Raw genomic sequence first — 24652 nt, 5'->3', positions numbered from 1 at the left:
CTCTATAATACTGCTTTTTTTTTGGTTTAAGTTCTGCATGCATGCATACATTTGAAGAGCGTTGTAAGATTTCTTCTCTCTGTACTGCTGTAATTGATTCTCTGATCAATAGTGTGTTATTCCCTCCTCTTTTACCTCTTTACCTGTTCATGCTTGAAGACTATGAATTGACCAGCAGGAGTTATAGAATCATAGTCTCTTCGGTAATGTAAATTACTAATTCAGCCCATTGATTCCCTCCTCCAAGTGAAGCAATCCAGTTAGTCCTATCTCCCCACATGATCCCTGTAAGTTTATTACACATGTCCATCCAATTTCTTTTGAAGTCTTTGTTTGTTTCCCCTATCACACGCTAGTGGGCAGCAAGTCCCTGTTTGAAACCACTTGCTGCATTGGGGAAAAAATGTCTTGCTGCATTTTCCCTGGCATCTCTTTAATTAAATCTTTGTACACAATTCTATGTACCACCAGCTAATGGGAAGAGGCTTTCCTTGGCTGGAAGGTTCTGACATATTTACTTTACGCTTAGTGGCAGACCCATAATGTTTACACAATTCCTTCTCTTTCCCCTTGCCAGCACTGCAAATTGGAAAGTCTAAAGAATCTGACTTCTAAATACTTTACATGCACCACATCCTACCCTACCTGAGCAGCCGGCCTCTTGTAACAATGTTGCCTCAGAGACTGAGGCTTTCACCGCAGCAGTACTGCAGTCCGGCAGACAAGATAGGTCCTTTTTAAGAGGTCAAGGGAGTTCAATTCCAGTGCTTTCAATGGCCACCTCTTCCCCAATCTGTCGTCTCGATCATTCCCAAATTGAGAGAGGTCTTGGCTCATCCCCTATCCAACGAGAAAGCAAGCTGTTCCTGTTGCCCGCTGAAAACAGTTAATTGCAGCGAAGGCATGCAGAAGCTCTAAAGTGATTGTTAAGACCCTTAATTGGTCAATTAATTGGCAGTGGGGCGGGGGAGAATCTACCATTTCCTGCTTTTTGTCTTTAAGCCAATGTTTTATCTGTTTGGTTTAGTACTCTGATTATGTTGCAAGACATTAATGCTGTATATCTACTTGCATAAATTCTGTTCACATTAGTCACAAAACATTAATTTTTTTAATCAGTTGGAATCCACTTTGAAAACTTTTAGTCAGTGTTTTTAAGTGGACTTCATTTGTACACTGGGTTGCCATTTTGGTTTTATTTTATGTAAACTTAGGGATATTATCTTTTTAAATATTTACATTTTGCATATTTCATACAAGTAGCCAAAGCTGATCCAAGTGAACAGATTGATATATAGAAGATATTAATCAGGTAGTTTAAACCTGTTGAGGTACATCTTTAATATGTTTGTTTGTTCTCTCTCCATCATTAGAGCAGGGGTGATGCAGTCCTCATGTGATTCAGCTTTGTTCTGTTTGTTTTGAGGTAGCTACCATGTCACATGTTGGCAAATTCTTCTGTAGTGTAATACTGCCACCAAAATTTCAGTTGTATGCTAAATCAACCTATGCATTTTTCTGTTAACAATTAGAGATTTGATTTTTATCTACTAAGTAAGCAAATACACTTAAAATACACCTGTAATTCAAAAAAACCAAAATCTTCTCAATAACATTCTTGGCAGTATGCAAAATTATATGAATGGAGTTTAGGTGTTTTACCCATTGTGCTTTTCCCACAGTAATTGGCATGCTCCAGTTTGACCATGGAAGATTTTATAAAAGTATAAAAGCAAGATAAGGAATAAATGTCTTTAAAGATCCAAATTATTGTTAATTTTATGCAAGTAACCTGACAATCATGGAATTGAATCTCCATTAAAATGAGTGGTGTAAAGTACAGTAGACTCACATTTCCTTTCTATTTGCAGAATGTGCCTCCAGACCTTGCAATTTGCAGCTTTGTGCTGGAGCAGTCACTCTCTGTGCGAGCCCTGCAAGAGATGTTGGCCAACACAGTTGAAAAGGGCAATGAGGTAGGTTTGCAAAATAAAGTTTTGGATGGGGTAAAATCAAATTTGTTAACCATTTTAACTCCATGCCAATTTATATGGAACATGTCTTGCTCTGAATCAGCAATTTTGAGTTTGTCTTGAAGCTAGTAAAATTATTAAGACTATAGAACTTGATTTTGAGGTTACCTAAATTAAAATGAGCATTAATAAAATACATTAGTTATATAATTTAGTTGTGAGATAACGTGCCTAACCTTGATGGTCTATAGTTGAAATGTTGATTGTAAGAATTATAAACAAAACTTGCAGTGGGTACCATTTTGAGAAAAAGCTTCATAATGTTCTTAACAGTTCCAAATTTTTATTTTATTCTCTGTTTTAGTTACCGAATTTCAATACTACATCAAGTGATAATGTATGCTCAATGAGTGACAAAATTGAAGAATTTACAAATTAGTTTTATCTGATTGGCGTTAGCTGCCCCATCTATGGTCAATGTAGTTCCTGAAATTGATTAATTTGAGTTCTTTTAATGTTGGAAGGAAGGGACATTATGGATTTAATTGAATAATTTCCTAAATGTACAGTTCAGCAGAATACTCTTAAACTAAGACAACTTCACTATTACTGTATGATTATGGATTTAGGACTATATTCATGTTGTGTCTTCTGTTTGCCCCTTTTATTTGTGGAGCTGTGGTCACCTCTGTGACATTTCAATTAAATTGTGCTTGAAGGCATGCCTGAAACTGAATAAAATGTTTCTTTTTGCCCAGGAAACATTTGTATTCAACACTATTATTTTCCTGTAATGTTGAAATATTTTTGAAATATTTTGATTTTGTATGTGTCCAAATAGGATAAAATAGATTACTGTTGTTACTTTGTTTGAATATTTAGTATAGCCTACTTTATTAATTCATCATTTGTATATCCAACAGCTTTTCTATTCCAGCACCTGATTGAGGTGCGAGATCCTTGAGCAAAATTAGAAATCCTGATGATAAAAAAGTGACATTGCATTCAATTTCATAATGCAATACCTGCTAATTGCTACCCTTCAATTCCAGTTCTAATATTATGAACTCCAGATGTATTACAGAAAAATTGTATAACAAAAGACAAATAATCAGGAAACAGATGGGAGAATGATTTATGAGAGAAGACTATTTTGGGAGATGACATTGGTAAAATGTATGAGAGATATTCAACAGTAACTCGGTATTTCATATATTAAATAGAAATGAGGAGGGAAAGGTGTATTTAATTTATTTGTTTCATCAATATTGATGTCATTAGTGAGTGGTCTCAATAACAAATAAAAGTAATAAATGTCAACTTTATCTTCTGTAATAAGTTGGTATTAAAGGTATAATGTGTTTTTCAAACCCATGATTTCCTAATTATTTTAAAACCATAGATTAAAGACATCTGAAATTTTGTAAATTTCTCATTTATAAACAATTTATATGAAATATTCTTATGGTGCATCAAAGAGCGAAATTAAATATGTGATTTGTGATTTATAGCCTGGCTTGTTGGGTTGTCGAGAAACCATATGTTGAGCACGTACATGATATTGCGGATGAGTGGGTCTGGATGGATCATTCATTCCTGCAACATGATAGCTAGCTTTTTCTCATTCTATAGGTTCTTTGCTGTTAATTGTAGACATTTATGCACTAGAAGTTGAAGATATTATTTCCAGTTTCTTTTATAGATACAAAGAGAATAATTAGACTTTATTTCAAAATATTGGCCCAGATGTTTTCAGGTCCCCCAGATTATTGTTTTTGTTGGGGCAAAGTGGGGATGTATATCAACACTGTGGAAATCCAGTAGCTGACTGGAATTGCCCAAGAATTCTGATTTTGATAATTCCTCTGAAAAATTGAAGGTTTTGGAGGTTTTTCACTCATTTAGGTTAATAGGTGCTCAGGAAAGGTTAGAATATTAAAAGCCCTCTCTAACTCCTGGGCAACTATTGAGCAACACTTCTGAGTCACCACTGACTTTAACTCTCCCTGACCTGATTCTTCAACCTGCCCGAAGCACTCAAGCACTTATCCGATAACCTCCATCCACTTGGCACCCCACCTATCTGTTCCACCCACCTATTTACACTTTGTTTATATACTTATCCCTTCACAGTAACTGTCAAAAGTGAGTGTGGGCTTTAAGAGTATAGAATACAGCATTTATTGCTTTTAAAATGGATGTGGCTTTGCAATGATTGTCTCCACTGCTAGCTGCAAGGTTTCCTGGACTGTTCTGTTATTTTGGAACAGGAAGTTTCTGTCCAAGAATGTCCAGAGTAAATTTGATCCAAAATAAGTGTTTAGTGTTTTAACAGTTCAGCATTGTAAATAGGATTTCTGGCCATGACTGGAATTTCTGTGCTATTCTGCATATGTACAGAGTATTTACGGTCAACGACTCTTAAACAAGTGATTTCAGTAAAGAGTCCATTCTCAAGTGCAAATTTAAAACTTATATTGTCTACAAAAAGTATTCTTCAAGGTTGTGCTTGGACAATTTATTTGTTCACATCAAAGCAAATAAAATATCTGTGTGCTTGGGTGAGTAGCACTGTAGCTTTTTAAATGTCTACAGTATGCAATCAACCATTCAAAAGTGCTGATGCACACAATTAATTATTCCAAATATTTCTAGTCAACCCCACGTGCTTCTGCAAAGCATTAAATTTGCCCGCGGTTCAAAAAGTTCACTTAGAAAAGATGGTCGCACTGTTATACGTATATCCGAAGATAGGATAAGAAGCACAGTGAGGCTCAGGAATCTCCAGTTATGCTTTAAAGATTGGTCAGTGCTGGCAAATACCTCAGTCAGTACGAAGGCCTGGCTTGAGTCAGACTATGCCAAAGCAGTGCTGAGGAACCTCTTGCATTCATTGAAATAGATTAGTACAAAGAGCACACTAGCAGTAAGATGTTACTAAATCATCCTGAGATATTTAGACAAATTAACTTTAATCCCACTCAAAGAATTGATTATCTGTCATTAACCTAGGAATTACCTTAAACAATGGCCTCAGCCACCACTAAAGGAATTTATTAATTATTAAATGACCCTTAGAATATCTTCTGTCATGAGCCTGATGGAAATCAGACCCCTTATTCCATGAACTGTCACATGAAAAATTGCCAATTCAGTCTCTAGGATGGTTACTGCTAGACTGTGACCACTGTCTTAAGACGAAAGAAATTCGCACCAGGTTCATCAATGAACAAGAAAACAATTTATTTATTATAACAAATGTATCCTGTAACATAGAGTAGATTATTAATTGTTAATGCAAACTTAAACTATACCCCATTAATATCAAACACACATGCATTTATTCACACAAGAGGGACACACAATCAGTCTTTTTAAGACTATAACAACTGGAAAGTATGGTCCAAAAAGGACATCCATTCCATTGATTCAAAGTTCAATTAAAAAGGGAAATGAGGGGACTTTTCTCAGCTTTTTAAGAAAAGGTTTTGCCATTGATATCACACTTTTGTTAACTGTGGCAGTCCTCAATTCGGCAGTTAGTCAATTAAACTGATGTCCTGGTTTAGATTTAAAGTCTGGTGGTGTTTATTTTTGTTTCTTTTCACAAAGTCTTTGAGTATCATCTCCTTTTCAATTTAAAAACAGAGATTTTGTTTGATGTGGACTGTTTGTTTCTCTCGGTGACCAACTACCATTTACAACCAGTCCAAAGCCCAATGCTGGGCAGTTGCTCATTCTTCCAAAGGCACCTAGTGCTACATATCCCAAAGTATCAAAATCCAGCTTCCAACAAATAAGTGTTCTGGTTAAACAACAAGTTTCAGGACTCTTGCAGATTATCTTCTCCAAAATTGATCATTTAAAAATAACAAAGATGTGAGCTGGAATTTGTTGGCTGAAGACGACTGGGAAACAGGTTGTAGTAAAAGGTAAAGAAGAGGCCAAAGAAGTTATTTTTTTTGAGGCCAGGCCTGGAGTCTAATTGCAGGTTGAGTCTCGATCAAAAGAATTCTAACAAACACAGTGACCCTGCAAAGAGCATTATGTTTAAATAGATAGTAGAAGTCAAGGTCAGTGCATGGAAATTGCCTCCAAGTCAGGAAGAGATTCTGTGCTCAAGCAAATGGCAGTTGTTGAATGGCATTTGAGGCCTCCGGAAAAGGCTATCAGTTTATCAGGGCACAGTCATTATTGAAGTTTTTTCTAGAACTATGTTTTCTGGCAAGGTGAACTTTGGTTGCTGACAATACAGCATGAAGATTTGAAAGCTCCTTGCCTAAACTTGCACACCAGCTTTTGGCAGTATTGAGAGGGAAAAGCTGAATGATAAGTGTTACCACCCGAGTGAACTGAAGACAACCTTGATCGATGGTTCCAGAAAAGCAACCAAGAAATCTACATCTATGCCTATGGCATCATGAAAGCCATTTAAGTAATCTGACCAATTTTGTTATTTTCTTTTATTTATCCCTTAACTGTTTCTTTGTATTTATCTGTCCTCTATGCGAATGGAGCGGAAAACAATTTTTCAGGTTTAAAGCAAAGACATTAATTAGATTATGGTGTTGTTTGATTTTTCTGTTATTGTGTATTTAATAAATTCTGTATTTTTGTTTATGATAAACCAGTTTCAGGAAATTAATTATTCATTAAGTTTGGGATTGGTAATTCGAGCATATGATCAGGAATCATTGGTGTAACTATTTGGTGTGTTTGGGGTTAATGTTACCGTGCTGTGCATAAAGAGGTAGAAAAGCTGTCTGTTTTCATGTTGTAGCATCCCACAGTTTGACTTTTACTTTTTGAGTTGTTTTTAAAAATAATCCACACTTCAATTTTCTGGTTTGCATTTCCAAATAAAATATCTGTGGCTCTTACACCCGTCTCTGCAATATTGAGGTCTCTGCAGCTCCAAACCAATAAAATACTTGAAAACAACCTCAACATTGTGTGGCTTGTGCGAATATATAACCCTTATGTATTTACATTATAGTCATGTGCCCTATTTTATTTAGAGGCTTCTGAGTGGCTTCAGTCCACAGGCTGAGGAGGTAGAAAAGAAGAATTTGAATTTTCACAAGTTCAGGAAATCTCAAATAATTTTCGTCAATAAGACAGATTTTTGAAGTACAACACAGTTAGGTAGAAAATCTGGGCGGCACGGTAGCACAGTGGTTAGCACTGCTGCCTCTCAGCGCCAGAGACCTGGGTTCAATTCCCGCCTCTGGCGACTCTCTGTGTGGAGTTTGCACATTCTCCCCGTGTCTGCGTGGGTTTCCTCCGGGTGCTCCGGTTTCCTCCCACACTCCAAAGATGTGCAGGTCAGGTGAATTGGCCATGCTAAATTGCCTGTAGTGTTAGGTAAGGGGTAGATGTAGGGGTATGGGTGGGTTGCGCTTCGGCGGGGCGGTGTGGACTTGTTGGGCCGAAGGGCCTGTTTCCACACTGTAAGTAATCTAATCTAATCTAAAAAAAAGACTATCCACTTTCCAAATAATGTAAAGCATATTTTTGATTGTGTTCTGAAATGTGAAAAAGACTTTTTTAAAACCAAGGATTATGAAAAGGATTGCTTCACCTAATGAATGTAAATTGCCAAATTCATTGTAAGTGCATTTACTTTGCCTGTTCAGGAAGTTTCTCACAATCAGGAAGGAGAGATCACTTCCTGAGGTAGGCATAGCCTGAGTTTCTGGGATTTTGCAGCAACATGGAAATTCGATGTTGGGAGGGAAGAGATGCAGTTTGCTTGCTTTTTTTGGCTCCGCTTGTAAGGTCTTTTAACAGCATAAATTAAAGCCCAGCATCAGGGACATAGCACAAAACAAACAGATACACCCAGAGGGAAAGCTGCAAGTACATTGGTTGGTAATAGCTGCTATTTTGACTATCTTAGTTACTTTCAGATTAAAGGTGGGTAGGAGAAATATTTTACAGATTTTAAAAAGAAACTAAGAAACCAGTAGGAAATCTAAGATTGTTGTTAAAATGTGTTTTTTTTTAAAAGTAAATAACAGAGATGCAGGGCAAGGTGACATGTTCCCGCATGATGTGGGAGCTGATGGACCCCATTACAGTTCATAGTGTTGGTTGATTGAGGAACTTTGGCTCAGAATTGATAAGCTATAGCCTGATCTTAGAACATTGATACATCAGGGAGGGAGAGTGTAGCCTGGATGCTGTGTTTCAGGAGGCAGTCAGAACTCATGGATTAAGTACTTCAAATTTAGCCAGAGGTCTGGGAAAGGAGGGTATGATTATGAGCAAGGCAGTTAGTGGGATCCAGGAAGTAGTATTGCAGGTCCCCTAGCCCTTGAGCTTGTCTTAACAGGTTTGAGATTTTTTTACTCCCTGTGTAACGAGATTAGGGGACCTTAGGCAGAATGAGCAAACTAGCCATAGTACCATGTTACAGGGAGCTATTTGAGTGGGTGGAGAAAAGAGAAATGTTTTTATTATCTAGTCAGGGGACTAGCTGCTGTTCTCTGAGCAGAATCGGTAGTCCCAAAGGTTGTGTTGTCTGTCTAATGCTTGGGTTCAGGATATCTTTGTTGGGTTGCAGAGGAGCTTGGAGTGGAAGGGAAAAGATCCAGTTGTCATGTTCCATGTAGGTACCAGCAGTATTGGTTGAAAGAGGTTCTGCAGAGGGAATATGAGCAGTTAGGGGCTAAATTAAAATACAGAATCAGTAAATGCCTGAGCCACATGCTAATTGGCACAGGGTCAACAAGATGAAAGGGATAAATGCGTGGTTCAGCGATTGGTGGGAGAAATGTGTTAAAGTTCATAGGATAGTTGACAATAGTATCGGGGGGAAAGGAGGAAGCTGTTCTGATGGGATGGGCTCCACCTGAATCAATTTGGTACCAGAATTATGGCTGGTTACAAATTAGGGTTGTATACAGGGATTCAAACCAAATGGGCTGGATTCAATTGTGTGGAGAATAAGAAACTCAAAGATAAACATTCAGATTGCAGATTGTAATGGGGCTGATTGTTATCAAGTACAGGGCAGAATGTATGAATGTCATTATTATACGAAGGAAACATAGAATTGTGGGGGAATTTGATATTAGAACAAATTTAGAGGCTTTGTATCTTAATGCATGAGCATTTGGAATAAGGTAGACAAACTGACAGTGCAAATTGAGTAAATGATTATGATTCCTAGTCGTTATAGAAACATAGTTACAAGGGGGTCAAAACTGAGAACTAACATTTAGGGATATTTGATCTTTTGGAAAGACGAGACGGTTGGAAAAGGTGCCTGGTAGCACTTGAGATGAAATGAGGACAGTTGTGAGAGATGTTCTAAGCTTGGATGACCTATAGGTCATACGGGCAGAGGTTAAAAAACAGCAAGGGAAAGAAGTCATTAGGAGGAGTATGTAGGAGTCATTAGGAGCCACTGTGGAGGAAATGCTATAAATTAGCAAATAATAGGAACATGTACAAAGAATGGAGCAATAAATATGGGTGACTTTAATATTAGTGTTGAGTAGTTTAATCAAATTGGAAATAGCAAAAGCCCTAAAGACACTGATAAATTCAGAATCCAGCAAAAGAGGATTAAAATGATTTTAAAAAGAGAAAAAGTAAACCATGAGGGCAAACTAGCAAGGAATATACAAAAAAGACACTATGAGCTTCTAAATAGATAAAAAGGAAGAGAGAAGGTCAAAGTGAATTTGGATCCCTTACAAAATAAGCCTGGGACGATGGTTATGGGGAGCAGGAAATGACAGGAGTTTAATAGATGCTTTATATCAGTCTTTACAGTGAAAGGTACTTCAAACATCCCATTAATATTAAAGAGTAGATGGGAGAATTAAGCACCATCTCCATCACCAGAGAAGTAGTATTGGATATAGTAATGGGGCTAAAGGAAGATAAGTTCTCTGCCCTGATGGCTTGCATCCTCGAATTGTAAGAGAGATAGCTACAAGATAGTGACTACAGTGGTTGTAGTTTTCCAAATGTGTCTGGATCTGGAGATGTACCAGAGGATTGGAAAACTGTCTATCTGGCACCTCTGCTCAAAAAGGGAGGGAGGCAAAACGTGTGTATCTATATCTTATCTACCTATAAAGCACACAAGTTGTCAAGTGGAACATAATGTGGAAGTGAGAACAAGAGAACGATATTATTTCAATGGAGAAAAACGGCGGAAAGCCGAAACACAAAAGGACTTGACAATACTTAGGCAGAAAGCTAGTACACAGATGCAGCGTCAGGAAGCCTGATGGAATGTTGGCCCTTGTTTCAAGGGAATTGGACTATAAGTGGGGAAGTCTTATTGCAACCGTACAAGGTTTTGAGACCACTTCAGGAGTACTGTGAACTGTTTTGGTTCCCTTTATTTAAGGAATCATATAAATTTCATTGGAGGCAGTTCAGAGAAGGTTCATTGGGATGGTCCTTGGAATGAAAGGATTGTCTTATGAGCAAAGGTTGAACAGGTTGGGACTGTACTGACTGGAGTTTAGAAGTATGCGGTAATATTATTGAAACATATAGATTCTTCAGGGGCTTGACAGGATAAATTCTGAGAGGATTTTTCCCCTCATAGGTGAGTCTAGGACCAGAAGACAATATCAAAATAACAGTGCTTCAGTTTAAGACATAAGAAATTTTTCTCTGAGGGTTGTGGGATTTTGGAATTTCTTGCCTCAGAGCTGTGGAGCTAGACTTTAAGACTGAGCTGGATTGTCGATCAGTCGGGGAATCAAGGGTTATGGGGAAAGGGCAGGAAAGTGGACATGAGGAATGTCAGAACAGTCATGATCCTATTGAATGGTAGAGCAGACTCGATTGACTGAATACAAACCAAGTTCCTATTTCGTATGCTTTTATGATTTTACAGTGATGTGATATTCAACGATTGGAGGGGTTTGTCCTCTGCCTGACGACAACAATGGGGGTTGGCGTCTGGGTAACTGAACAGCTTGTGAGTGTGAACAGTGTTACTAGAAACGCTCACTAGTTGGTTAATAGTTTACAATCAGTCCGTGCTTGCTGCAAGGAAATGAAACAATCTGGGGAAGAGAGATTGAAGAATAGCACGTCCTGGTAACTGAAAGATCATTTTGATAAACCTTGTGATAGGAGCCATTGAACTGCATTCCCAGCTTTTCCCTCAATCCATAACATAATATTTTTTGTCTGGTGTTTGCCTATATGTATGTCTCGGGCGAGTATTCTGATGTGGTTAGAGTTTTAGTTGGCAGAGTACATGTTGACATTTCATATTGTTAATCTGTCACAAATAGTATTTTGTAACAAATAGTAATTCCTGGTAAATACAGAAACCTGGTCCATGTTTTCTGTTTGTTCGGGTCTAAACAGAAGTTAAAATGGGAAACCTTTCCATACTTTGATAAAATTTTTAATTTTTGTGACAACTCAGAGAAAAGAGAGGCTTGTTTTCCAGCAGAACGCACCAGTGAAGCATGACCACTGCACACCGATAAATCATCAGATAATTTCCTTCAATTTTTTTTTGTTACATAATATTCTGTATTGCCCTGGAGGTCTGACTTTGGTTCCCTTCTCTTTTAGCTCTTGATGGAAGAATGTATTTCACTTGTACCTGATGTAATTCTTTTGGGAAGGGTCTAAATAAATGTTTATTATTGTTGAAATAGATTTACATACATGCCTGAATGAAGTCCATCACCTTTATTCTTCCATAGCAATAGCTTACTCGTCTGATTAAGTCTTGCAAGTATATAGTTTTGAAAAAGAGGGGGATTATTATTAAATGGCTAGTTAGTTTCAATTGATTATGAGTCCAATATGAGCTTGTACGATTTTACAAATTCTAGACCTTTATTATGGAGACTATCTCACTGTTCTGCTGTAACATGTTTCGTTAATGCGAATTCGTTGTAATGTGATTGATGAATTGGGGACACTGTTTCTAAAGTGCGAACTTTCAAAACATCTGTTGGTAGAAACGCGATTACATCGACAACACTTTAAGTGCTGTTTCTAAACTAGTTTTTCTATAATGCGGGGTTGCACAAGAACACAACCATCGCATTATCAAAGAGCTACCTGTATTGCCTGTCTGCAATGTCATGCCAACATTTATTTGCATGCTCAGTATATGCTGACTCATCAAACCAAGCTGTATTTTTATGCAGTGAAGATCCTCTTTAGGTAAGCAGTTACTACATGGTTTGAAATTATTCAGCCTAGGTTGCCCTACTGAATCTATTGTTTAATAATTGAAAAAAGTTACGACTTTTTAGTGGTACATGCTCTGTATAATTCAAGATATTACTCTTAACTGATTTTCTTTTCAACGACTTTGATTCTTCTGTATTCCATTTCTAAACATCTTTCATTGAGCATGCTGAATATGTCACAGTCATCAAATCATGCTTATACGTCAAGGCACTGTTAGTTAATACTTCTTTCACTGTGGTTTCAAATAAAGTTTAAATGTGTCTAGTTATCTGTAAGTACTGTACTATTCACATTGATGTATCAGTGAAATGATAAAACTGGTAAAAAGTGATATATTCCTTGCAGGTAGCTGTTTGGGATTAAAGCATGGTGGTGTGGTGGTAATGTTACTGGGCCAGTAATCCAGAGGCACCTGGTGGACTTTGAATTCAATTAATACGTAAGAGCCTAACATATAGTTAGTCAACTATCATTGTTGTTAAAAACCCATCTGGTTCACTGATGTCCTTTAGAAAAGGAAATTTGCCATCCTTACCTGGTCTGGCCTACATATGACTCTACACCCACATAAATACCGTTGACTCTTAACTACCCTCTGCAATGACTTCGCAAGTCCACAATCCACAGAAGAATAAAAGAGGCTCAATTTTATGTTTTAAACGTGTACTGATTCCTGGAAAGCAGACTGACAGGTGAAGAGAGATGGATTGAATCATTTAGGATTATATTCATTTGAGTTTACAAGAAGGAGAGGGGATGTCATAGAACCCTATAAAATTCTAGAATGGATAAGTGCAAGAAGGATGTTCCAATCTCTGGGGAATCCAGAACGAGGAGTCACAGTGTAAGGATATGAGGTAGGCCATTTAGGACTGAGTTGAGGAGAAAATTCTTCATACAGATTGAGGAGCCTTTGGAATTTTCTGCCGTAGAAAGCAGTTCAGGCCAAAATACATACTGTGTTCAAGAAAGAAATATAGAATTAGAGTATCCTTTACTGTCACAGTGAAAAGTTTGACAATTTTTCACCTTATGGTGTCATCTTAGGTACATGGTGCATAGGTACAAATCTTAGATACAAAAGAAGAATAAAAAAACAAAGTAGTTGCATTATTTTACAGTGATTCATAACAGAAGTTAGTGAAAAGGATAAACATTACATTGCAGTAGCTCAACGCAGGGGCCCCCATTCACACTGCACCAGACGCAGGCCAACACCTGTCCCTGCTGTGCTCCAGTCTGCTCTGCACCGATTGTCGATGCTCCAAGGTAGGTTTTCTCCGGGACTGTCGTCCCCATATCGGCTTCCCCTTGGGGATTGCGTCCCCTCGCCGGCCCCCGCTCTGGGACTGCTTCCCCACGCTGGCCTCTGCTCTGGGACTTTTTCCCCACGCCGGCCTCTGCTATGGGACTACTTTCCCTCGCCAGGCTCCGCTCTGGGACTGCTTCCCTTCGCCAGGCTCCACTCTGGGACTGCTTCCCCTCGCCAGGCTCCATTCTGGCACTGTTTCCCCTCGCCGGCCTCCGCTCTGGGACTGCTTCCCCTCGCCAGGCTCCATTCTGGCACTGTTTCCCCTCGCCGGCCTCCGCTCTGGGACTGCTTCCCCTCGCTAGGCTCCATTCTGGCACTGTTTCCCCTCGCCAGCCTCCGCTCTGGGATTGCCTCCCTTTGCTCTAGGACTACTTCCCCTCGCCAGGCTCCGCTCTGGGACTACTTCCCCTCGCCAGGCTCCCCTCTGGGACTACTTCCCCTCGCCAGGCTCCCCTCTGGGACTACTTCCCCTCGCCAGGCTCCGCTCTGGGACTACTTCCCCTCGCCAGGCTCCGCTCTGGGACTACTTCCCCTCGCCAGGCTCCGCTCTGGGACTACTTCCCCTCGCCAGGCTCCGCTCTGGGACTACTTCCCCTCGCCGGCCTCTGGTCTGAAACTCTCATATAGTTGTTGGGGCTAAAAGGATCAAAGGGTATGAGGCACAAGCAGGAACAGGATACTGAGTTAGATGATGCAGCCACGATCGTATAATGAATGGCAGAGCAGGATGAAAGTGCTGAATGGCCTCCACATGTTCCTATTTTCTATATCTTTGGTCTTGACTGCGAAAGGTCTGCTTGCCTGCTGCGTTGGAGGCCCTGAGTCAAGTTAATAGTTATTTTGGTATTATTGGCCCCAAATTTCTGATGGGAGGATGGTCATTACAGAAACATAAATAGGAGTTGTGCCTCGTGACCATGTGGATGTTTTGATGTTGTTGACTGCTGACTCCCTGAGAATAGACCTAAAATTAAAACTTCCTTTAGGCCATTACCTGGCACCTGGAAGCCTCCAGTGAAGTCCCCAACTCTGAATTAGAGTTGTTAACTTTAGAGGGTTCCACTTGACTTTGTTTAATATTGTAGTTACTCAGAAAATGTTAACTGTATTACAACATGTTTTAACTCCTGGGTAATAATTAAACTGACTGCCCCTCTTTGAATCCCAATGACACTTGACCATACCCATTTACTCCTTTTGATCTGACCTCATTCAACTCCTTGCACCCCTAACCTGATACCCCGATTTCTCTAAGCATTCACCTACCAACCTGCCTTAGTACCCCACCCTCTTCCCATCCAGCACCCTAAATCCTTGCCCACCTGGCACAGGAGCCCCTTCCCCACCCAGCATCACATCTGTTCACCCACTTGACACCCTAGCCCCTTGCCCACTCGGCAGAGCACACCCTACCCGAACTAGTACCCCACTTCATTGATTTTGCATATTTGTGTTCACCGGTGTCTATGAAAGTAGCTTGAAAACCTTTTAATCCCGAAGTATATCTGGAATTGTTGTGAAGAAGTGTGTGGTTTCTTGTTTTGATCCACTTTGTTGCTGTCTGCTTGGATTTCTTCACTGGACTTGATTTGCTTCCTTTGAGAGAGCTTCTGGCCCAGAAGTTTGCACATAAAACTCCTCCAGAGAGAAGTACTTTTCTTGTTTAATCAAGATTGAACAGAAATTGGGTTTCTGATCTTGATCAGAGGGGCTGAGCCACATTGGCTCACTTTTTAGAGGTAACATCATTATTTCTTTAAACCAATATTGAGAATTATTTGCTATAATTTGAATGCCCAAAAATTTTACACCAAATAATTTTGATTTGTAACACCTGTCATTGGCTAAATACAATTCATCCTACATCACAGAATACCATTCTGTGTCTCAGTTGTCATAGTTGATACATAGCAATTGTGCTGCCCTTCTGGGTGTAAAATCAAAATTGAATTCATTCATTTGAGACTTTCACATTATGTTTTCCTGTTCAATCAGCAAATATGATTGATCCAAGTAGATCTTTTGGGATATGAGGGTTACTGGCAAGGCCAGCATTTATTGCCCTTATTTTCCTTGCATGTTTATGAGCCTTCTGAAACTGAGTGGCTGTCCACAGGGTAGGTAAGAGGCAACCACATGGAGTCAGATTGGAGTCACATGCACAGTACGTGTTTCAGACAGGTAAGGTGTAGTCCAGGCTTCTGTATTACTATTCTGGTAATGTTACAGCTATGATATTATCTCCCAACAGTTTGATGTTGGCTGATAGTTGCAAGGAACAGTACGTTTTGAATTACATTGGTTAAAAATATAGATAAAAAGCAACTGGAAAATTTGTTACGTGCAGGGAACCCAGATGTATGCACAACTGGTAAATTTTATTAATTTCACTGCAAAATATTACTGTATTTTTGGATATTTTCAAGTAACTGTATATTGCATGAGCAGGACTACGAATCAATAAATGTTAAGTAACAAGTTGACTTTATCTGAAACCACAAGATTGAAGCTGCTCTAGTTCAGAAAAGGGAAGTAACAAAAAGAGTGTGTGTTTGGTGATTACAGTTCATGTCATCATTTTTATTTCTTCATAGCAAACTGTATTTAAGAAAATATTTCTGAACGTGGTTAGTAATTAAGAAGTTATTTTGCTTCCCCACCTGTAACAATTAAAAGGACATAAGATGTCTCCATATCTAGTGATTAACATTCCAAAATGTTCTATGATTATTGCATCAACCACAACCACTAATTTTGGCCACAAGGTATTATACTTTACTGTTTAATTTGACCTAATATATAATCTGCTTTATTTTAGATCACTGTGTCATCAAAATTACTGTTAGAAATTGGACTAGCCAGGGGAAAGTGGGGATAGTCTAAAAAGTAGTGCAAGTTGAAAATAATATACTTTTTCTGATTTTCATTTTTTTTTATCTGCTATGCAAGCCTCTTGATCTGGACAAATGGGTATGTTGGTGTGTCTACTGATCTGTGGTTTTGTTGCTGTGCCCCTTTTATAAACCATTTTAGATCCCTTGTCATAGGTGATTAGCAGTCAGTGCATGAGCTCTAACACATTTCACTTCACTCATAAAGGCCCTGTTCAAACCTTGCATAACAATTTAATTTCGTTGCATTCATTTCACTGCAATGCAGTAAGCTAAATCCTTACTTTACTCTGAAGTTCTGATGTAAAATGGTATAAGTGTGAAGAAATAAGTATATTGTATTTCAGGAAACTAGTTTACTTCTTGTTCTGTGCAATGCACAAAGAACAACTTCTTAACATCTCTGTATCTTTTACTCATAATAATCTTGACCTTTTAATCTTTTTTGCATTCAGATTTCGCTTCTGGGTTCTTGCGTGTTCTGTTCAATTCACTACATTTTATTTTTCACCAAGAAAAAACATTTGGAAAAACAGTGTTCTTTTACCGAGGTTAGGAATGGGTATGGAATTACCTGTTCATGCAATGTAGCTTATTTTCCAAAAAAACTTGATACTTTCACAAGACCTAGATAGATATTAAAGAGGAATATCACTCTGCGGGGGAAATTGTGTCCAGTACAACACAAATATTTTGCTACATCTCCCTGAGAGGCAATATTTGCATTCTTCATACTTGAAGCAAAGCTGGAGATGCCCACAACTGGCACCTATTCAGATGCATTCAGCATTCTTATTCATTTAGATGCTGTTATGCTTACTGAACGTTTGCACCTATTTTCCAACAGTATTTGACTTCTGAGTTCTGTTCCCAATGTTCAGACATGTTGGTGGTTCAGTTTTGATTTGCACATTGGCCTACCTGTTTCAAAATCATCCCATATTTGAACAGGTATCTTCGACTCTGGGGTTCTTCTTGATTTAAACAGCCATTGACATCACTTCCCAGGGATGAAATGTTGTTTTCGATGATTTCCCTCTTCCGTTTTCATATTATATTTTCGGCTTTCGTTGTTCCTTTCCTGAAGATGAAACTCATTGTCAGCATAATTGTTCCTCTGGTGCTTCACCACTAAGACTATCATCTGTTCAACCATAGCTGCCTGATCATATTTTTACCAGTTAACTACACAGGAACAATTGCTGCAATTGAGTCTATTTAAGACTCAGGAATTCCTTTTTGTTTCCATTTTATGTCTTGAAAGAATGAGTGGAGTCTGTGTCCTCTTCAAAGATATTCAGTACGATGAACTATATTATATAAAACCTAGTAAGTGGCTGTCTGAACCTGTTGCATTGTTATTTAAGATCATGGCTGATATTCTATCTGACCCCTCTGTATCCTCATGTTTCATGATTCTTAGTGCCAAAAGTCTAATGATCTTCATATTAACCGGAATTAACGATTGAAAATCCATAATCCTATGAGGTAAATAATTTTAAAGATTCATTACTCGGAAGAAATTTGCTTGTTTCATAGCAAATGGCTGACCCCTTACAAGAGGCTATGAATCCAACTCTAATAGTCTAACTAGGGGAATTAACTTGCAGCAACTACAATGTTAAGCCCTCAAAGAATTTTAATGTTCCAATGAGGGTATGTCTCATTCTTCTAAAGTTCATTTAAATAGCTATTTCATCTCCATCTCACATTGGACAAGGAATCAATGGAGTGTACCTTTGTAACACCCCTCCTAAGGTGAATATAGCCCTCCTTGGATAAGAAGATCAAAACTGTTAAGGGTACTTCTAGTGCTGTCCCACTGATACCCTACATGATTGCATTGAAGTAGTGGCTGCATTTGTAGCTGGCAGATCCAGTACCAATTATTCTTTCTCATGTAGTTCTTCTCTTGTGACAGTTACTTTGATTATTTTCAGCAGCCCTTTCGTAAAGGACTGTGAAATAAAGCAGCCAAAACTGTGATACTTGATCACAACTGTAGTGCAGATCATTTATCATAAATTAACCACATGTGAATTCTGAAACAGTATTGGTCAATAGCTGTTAAAATACAGTATGTTAACTATTTTGTCACGTTTTCTCAGGTTAGAGAAATTCACATTTTATGTTTATCATCTTTCAAAGTCAATTTCTTCGACATTTCCAATCACACAATGCAAATACTTTTAATCCTTGACAAAGACTAATGTTCCTCTTTAACACCACATCTCCTTGATTATTGATGAAAGCAGTCATGCTAATCAGAAGTTTGAACTCTCTACTTTTAGATAATAGTATATTAAATGGTTTCTACAAAATTAATTCTCTGTTTTGATTAATTTAATTTATGTCCTGCATTACTTTGACATTTAGATACTGCTGAAGCTTATTACTGAATTTCTAAGAAAACAAACTTGATTTTTTGGAAGCCAAAAGCACATTCATACAATATCAGAACTTCTGCTTTTTCTCTTGAATTGGTATAATGTTTCAAGACTTTTTCTCCTTGCTGTGTAAATATAGCATACAGCCTGCCACACTTTTTAGAAACACTGTACAATATTTGGCTGAACAGGGCCATTTTCCTCCCAGCGCTTCAACCCTTTAGCAAGCCAAGTACAGTACACGCCACATAAAAACAGCTGCTGGTGCAAGTGGACTTTTAAGTGCTTTGTGCAATTGTATATTATTATACTTAAAGGGATACATCACATCTATACCCCAGGGCATGCCATTTTGTGGCTGCTACACCTACCTAAAATAGAATTTATATATTTTGCAGGACAAAAATAGAAATATTAAAATGAGATTTAGGTAAGCTGCTCTGTAGAGAAATGATTAAGCTGTCTGATTTTACCTGGTGTGTACTGATTTTTTTCTTTGTTTATTTGTGTTGTGGTGATTTTATAACCTTTCACCTGGTAGCTAAAGGGTTACTTACCTAATTCAAATTACTAAAGTTTATAATAACCTTGATTAAATGTGAAATGGTTGTTATTATAATCTAATAACACCATTATTTATCAAATGGAGGTGTTTCATTGCTAATCAGGTAGGTAATTTGTACTGTTTTATCTTAATTCTGTGTTGAAAATTGTAATTAAATGGTATTCTCTTTAGATGTTGCAACCATTTTACAGCTATTCTCATTTATTGTGGATCATTTTCAGGCAGTTATTACTTTATTATTTGCAAATCTGCTTTGAAAGTTTGCAAAGCCTTTTTAAATGTTTTGAAGGGCATAAATAGTACCAATAACAAGTTACCATTAATACAGATGCAGCTCTTAAGCCAATTTGTATGCTAAATGAATAATATTTATTCTGTTTCAAGATTTTGTTTTATTGTTGCATAACTTGTATCATAATTTCTACAGAAATATTAGGCCACAACATAGGAACTCATCTTACTAAAACTTATTAAGAATGAAATAGGAGGGTAAAAAAGGCAAAATAGTCTAGAAATCTGAAATGAAATGAAAGAAAAGCTGATAATGCTCAACATGTATTGCAGCATCTTTGAGAGAGAAACTACGTCTGATGAATTTTCTTCAGAAGTTGCTGGAATCTAAGTAATTTCTTTGTACTTTGACCTGAAAATAAAGAAATTGTGCAAATTGTCAGTGAAATTTTGAGAACAATTTATAACTACTAGCTATAAGATCAACCATTTCTAGTAAAGCGGTTTGGTTGTGGCAGTAGCACAATTGGATAACAACTCTATTTCCCACTCATCCATCCTGTCATAACTTCTCAAAATTCTGTTTTTCAATACAGTTATCATTATTGGTGTTTAGGTGAATAAGAGTTCAAGTCTCAATCTGCTCAAACTGCCTTCATAAGACAAAGTTAAAAATCACAACACTGGGTTATAGTCCAACAGGTTTATTTGGAAGTACCAGCTTTCGGAGCGCTGCTCCTTCGTCAAGTAGCTCGTGGGGAGGGATCATAAGACGCGGAATTTATAGCATAAGATCATAGTGTCATGCAACTGATGTGATATATTGAACAAACCTTGATTGCTGTTCAACAGATAACAGCAATCTAGGTTTGTTCAATATATTGTATCAGTTGCATGACACTATGATCCTGTGCTATAAATTGTGTCATATGATCCTGCCCCACTAGCTACCTAATGAAGGAGCAGTGCTCCGAAAGCTAGCACTTCCAAATAAACCTGATGGACTATAACATGGTGTGGTGTGATTTTTAACTTTGTCCATCCCAGTCCAACACTGGCACCTCCTCTTCATAAGACAAGTCTTTTCTCCCAGAAATCAATCAGTGTCCCTTTTCTGAACTCTTTTAATGCAAATATAACTTTCCTTCAATAAGGAGACCAAAAATATACAAAATAATCCACATGCATTCTCACTGATGTACAACATCACTGCATCAAGATTTCTGCACTTGCAATAAAGGCAAATATTCTATTTACCTTCCTAATTACTTGTTTCATTGCATGCTAGCATTTTGTGATTTGTCCACAGGGATATCTCTAAGGTGCAATATTTATTTTACTGCTGTCTTCCTTTCTATGTACTTATAGAAGACTTTACTGTCTGTTTTAATAGTTTTGCTAATTTTCTTTAAAACTTCAATTTCTTCCTTTGTTTATTGATCCAGTGCTAATATCTACAAGTTTCCCCATCTTCTGAGCTATTGATCTTTTGGAACCTTATGCGTGCTATCTTTCAATTTGATCCCAACCCTAACTTGCTTATTCAAAGATGTTGCATCCTTTTCAATGTTGAGATAGGAAATAACTCTTTAAATTTTGTCAGTACTTCTCTATCATCTTATCTTTAAACCTGTTTCCCCACTCTCCTTCAGCCAATCTTGTTTTTACATTAGTTATAAAGACATAGTGCTGAAAAAACACAGTAGGTCTGGCATAATCTGTGGAGAAAGAAATTTCAAGTCCAGTATGACTAGTCATAGCAATATAGAAAATATGAACAGGAGTATCAGAGTCACTGTGACGCTGGAAAAAGCACAGCAGGCCAGGCAGCGTCTGAGGAGCAGGAGAGTTAATGTTTTGGGCATAAGCTCTTCATCAGGAAAGTGGAGGGGGAAGGGGGCTGAGAGATAAATAGGGGCTTGGGGCTGGGGGTGAGGTAGGTGGGAAGGCAATAGGTGTATGCAGGTAGGAGGTGATTGTGATGGTCGGTGGGAAGGGTGGCGTGGATAGGTAGGAAAGAAGATGGACAGGTAGTCAGGTCAAGAGGGCAGTGCCAAGTTGGAGGGTTGGATCTGAGGTGCTTACAGAGTGGTTCAGGAAACATCTCTGGTCCGCATGCACCAAACAACCTCACCACCCTGTAGCCAACCACTTCAACTCCCCCTCACACCTGCCTAAGGGCACACAAATCCTGAGCACCACCACCAAATCAAAGCCATCTACCAGCTGGAGGAAGAACACCTCATCTTCTGTCTCAGGACCCTACAACCACACGGCATCAATATTGACTTCACCGATTCCAAATCCCCCCACCCCTACCTCATCCCAGATCCAACCCAGCACCACCTTCTTGACCTGACCTACCTGTTCATCTTCCTACCGCTCCACCCTCCCCACCGACCTATCACAATCACCTCCTATCTGCATTCACTTATTGCCTTCCCACCTAGCTTGCCCCCAGTCCCAAGCCCAACACTTACTTACCTCAGCCCTTCCCCCTCCACATTCGTGATGAAAGACTTATGCCCAAAATGTCGACTGTCCTACTCCTCAGATGCTGCCTAGCCTGCTGTGCATTTTTCCAGCGCCACACTTTTCAACTTATCCAATTCAATAGCCTGTTCCTCTTCTCATATCTTTTGATCCCTTTGGCCCCAAAAATGTTATATACAACAACTTCTTGAAATCTCATAATGTGTTGGCCTTGACTGCTCTCTTTGGTCGTGAAATCCCCAGGATCAACACTGTTGGGGTGAAGAAGACCATGACCCCTGATTCTGGATTCTTCCGTCATCAGAAGCATTCTTCCTGCATCTAATCATGTCCTGTTAGAATTTTACAGATTTCTACGAGGTACCCGCCTTCATTATTCTAAACACCAGCAAATATAATCCTAACCAAGTCAACCTCTCTTCATACATCAGTCTTGCCATCCCAGAAATCAGTCTGCTAAATGTTTGCTGTATTTACTATATAACAAGACCAATCTTCCTCAGGTAAGGAGACCAAAAATGCAGACAGTATTCCAGTTGTGGTCTCACCACGGCCCTGTAATATTGCTGAAAGAAATCCCTGATCCTGTACTCAAACCCCGTCTTGCTAGGAAGGGCAACATCTCATTTGCCTCCTGACCACTTGCTGTACCTGCATGCTTACCTTCAGTGACTAGTGCACAAGAACACCCAAGTCTCATTGTACTTCACCTCTTAATTAAAAGCCATTTAGATAATCTACCTTCTTGAATTTTGCTCTCAGGGGAGGCGATAGCCTAGTGGTATTGTCGCTAGACTGTTTATCTAGAAATCCATATAACATTCTTGGGACTTGGGTTCAAATCCCATCACGGCAGATGGTGGAATTTGGATCCAATGAACGTCTGGCGGTAAGAATCTAATGATGACCATGAATCCATTGTCGATTGTTAGAAAGAAACAATCTGGTTCACTAAAGACATTTAGGGAAGGAAACTGCCATCTTTACCTGGTCTGGCCTACATATGACTCCAGACCCATAGCAACTGGTTGATTCTCAACTGCCCTCAGGGAATTAGGTTTGGGAAGTAAATGCTGCCTAGCCAGTGACACCCTCCACTATGAATGAATAAAGCTCCCAAAGTGGATAACTTCACATATATCCAAAATATATTGCATCTACAGTATCTCTGCATCCTCTTCACAGGTTACCCTTCCACCCAACTTTCTGTCATCTGCAACTTTGGAGATATTACACTTAGTTCCATTGTCCTAATCATTAATATATATTGTGACAAGCTGCCGACCGAGCACTGATCGCTGTGGTACTTCACTAGTTATTGCCTGCCTTTCAGTAAAAGACCTGTTTTTTTTTAAGCCTTTGTTTCCTGTCTACCAACACATTATCTATCCATTTCAATACATTACCCTAAATTCCATTTTACTTGCTAATGTTTTATGTGGGATTTTAATCCGCATAAAGTTTCTGAAAGTCCAAATAAGCCATACACTTGCCTCCTCCCCCCCCCCCCCCCACTAACATTGAGTTACATCCTCAAAGAATTCCAGTGGATCTGTCAAACATGATTTCCCTTTTGTAAGTGTATACTAACTGTCTGATTCTGCCACTATTTTCAAAATGCTAAGCTACTAATTCATTTATAATGGACTCCTGCATTTTCCCCACTGCCAACATCAGGCTCACTGGTCTATAATTCTGTACTCTCTCTGCCACTCTTTTTAAATAGAGTGGTTACACTAGCTACTCTCCAATCTGTAGGAACTGTTTCAGAGTCTATAGAATCTTGGATAATGACCAATAATGCATCTACTACATCTAAACCCACTTACTTAGGTACTCTGGGATAGATCCATTGGGACTTACCTGGCTCAATCCCATTAATTTCCCCAATATCATTACCTTACTAATAATGATTTCCTTCTATTTCTCCCTCTCATTGAACTCTGCAATCCCCACCATTTCTGGTATGTTATTCATGTGCTATTTATGTGAACACAGAACCAAAGAATGTATTGAGTTGGTCAGCCATTTCTTTGTTCTCAATTATAAATTGTCCAATTTCTGACTGTAAGGGACCTACATTTGTCTTCCCCAAACTTTTTCTCTTTACATACTTACAGAGACCTTTACAGGCAGTTTTTAAATTCCCCATAAGCTTACAATTTTGCTCTATTTTCCCTTTCTTAATCAATTTATTTGCCCTCCTACATCTCTATGACTCTATAATTTTAAAATGCTCCCATTCCAAATTTTTTTTTTGGGCAATTTGTATGCTTCTTCCTTGCATCTAATACTATCACTACTTTCACTTGTCAGCCATGGTTTAGCCACCTTTCTCATTTTAATTTCGCACCAGACAGGAATGAACAATTATTGCAGTTCACCTATGTGCTCTGTGAATGTTTACCATTGCCTTCCCACGTTCATTCCTTTAAGTAATGTTCCCCAGTCTATCATAGCCAATTCATACCTCATGCATTGTGGGTCCAGAATCTAAATTGAGGAAACTTAGTCTCAGAATCAACTACATCACTCTGAATCCTGATGAGGAATTCTATCATGTTCACTCATCCCCAAGGAGCCTCACACAACTAGATAGTCAATTA

At 38.6% G+C, this 24652-nt stretch overlaps 1 protein-coding gene across 12 annotated transcripts in view; it reads left to right on the top strand.

The window, feature by feature from the left end:
- The window catches only part of LOC140454477 (ryanodine receptor 1-like), a 400334-nt gene that overhangs the window by 50159 nt on the left and 325523 nt on the right, over positions 1-24652 (top strand). For 9 of the 12 annotated variants that reach the window (XM_072549255.1, XM_072549251.1, XM_072549256.1 and 6 more), the window contains exons 3-4: positions 1872-1976; positions 16429-16449. In XM_072549255.1, the coding sequence (XP_072405356.1) occupies positions 1872-1976; positions 16429-16449 (126 nt within the window). The remainder of the gene's footprint in view (positions 1-1871; positions 1977-16428; positions 16450-24652) is intronic. The other 3 variants (XM_072549257.1, XM_072549253.1, XM_072549254.1) reach the window with 1 other exon arrangement.

Source organism: Chiloscyllium punctatum, chromosome 29, assembly GCF_047496795.1.
Source record: "Chiloscyllium punctatum isolate Juve2018m chromosome 29, sChiPun1.3, whole genome shotgun sequence".
NCBI lineage: Eukaryota > Metazoa > Chordata > Chondrichthyes > Orectolobiformes > Hemiscylliidae > Chiloscyllium > Chiloscyllium punctatum.
The sequence above is the reverse complement of the archived record's forward strand: the minus strand, read 5'-3'. Positions and strand labels throughout refer to the sequence as shown.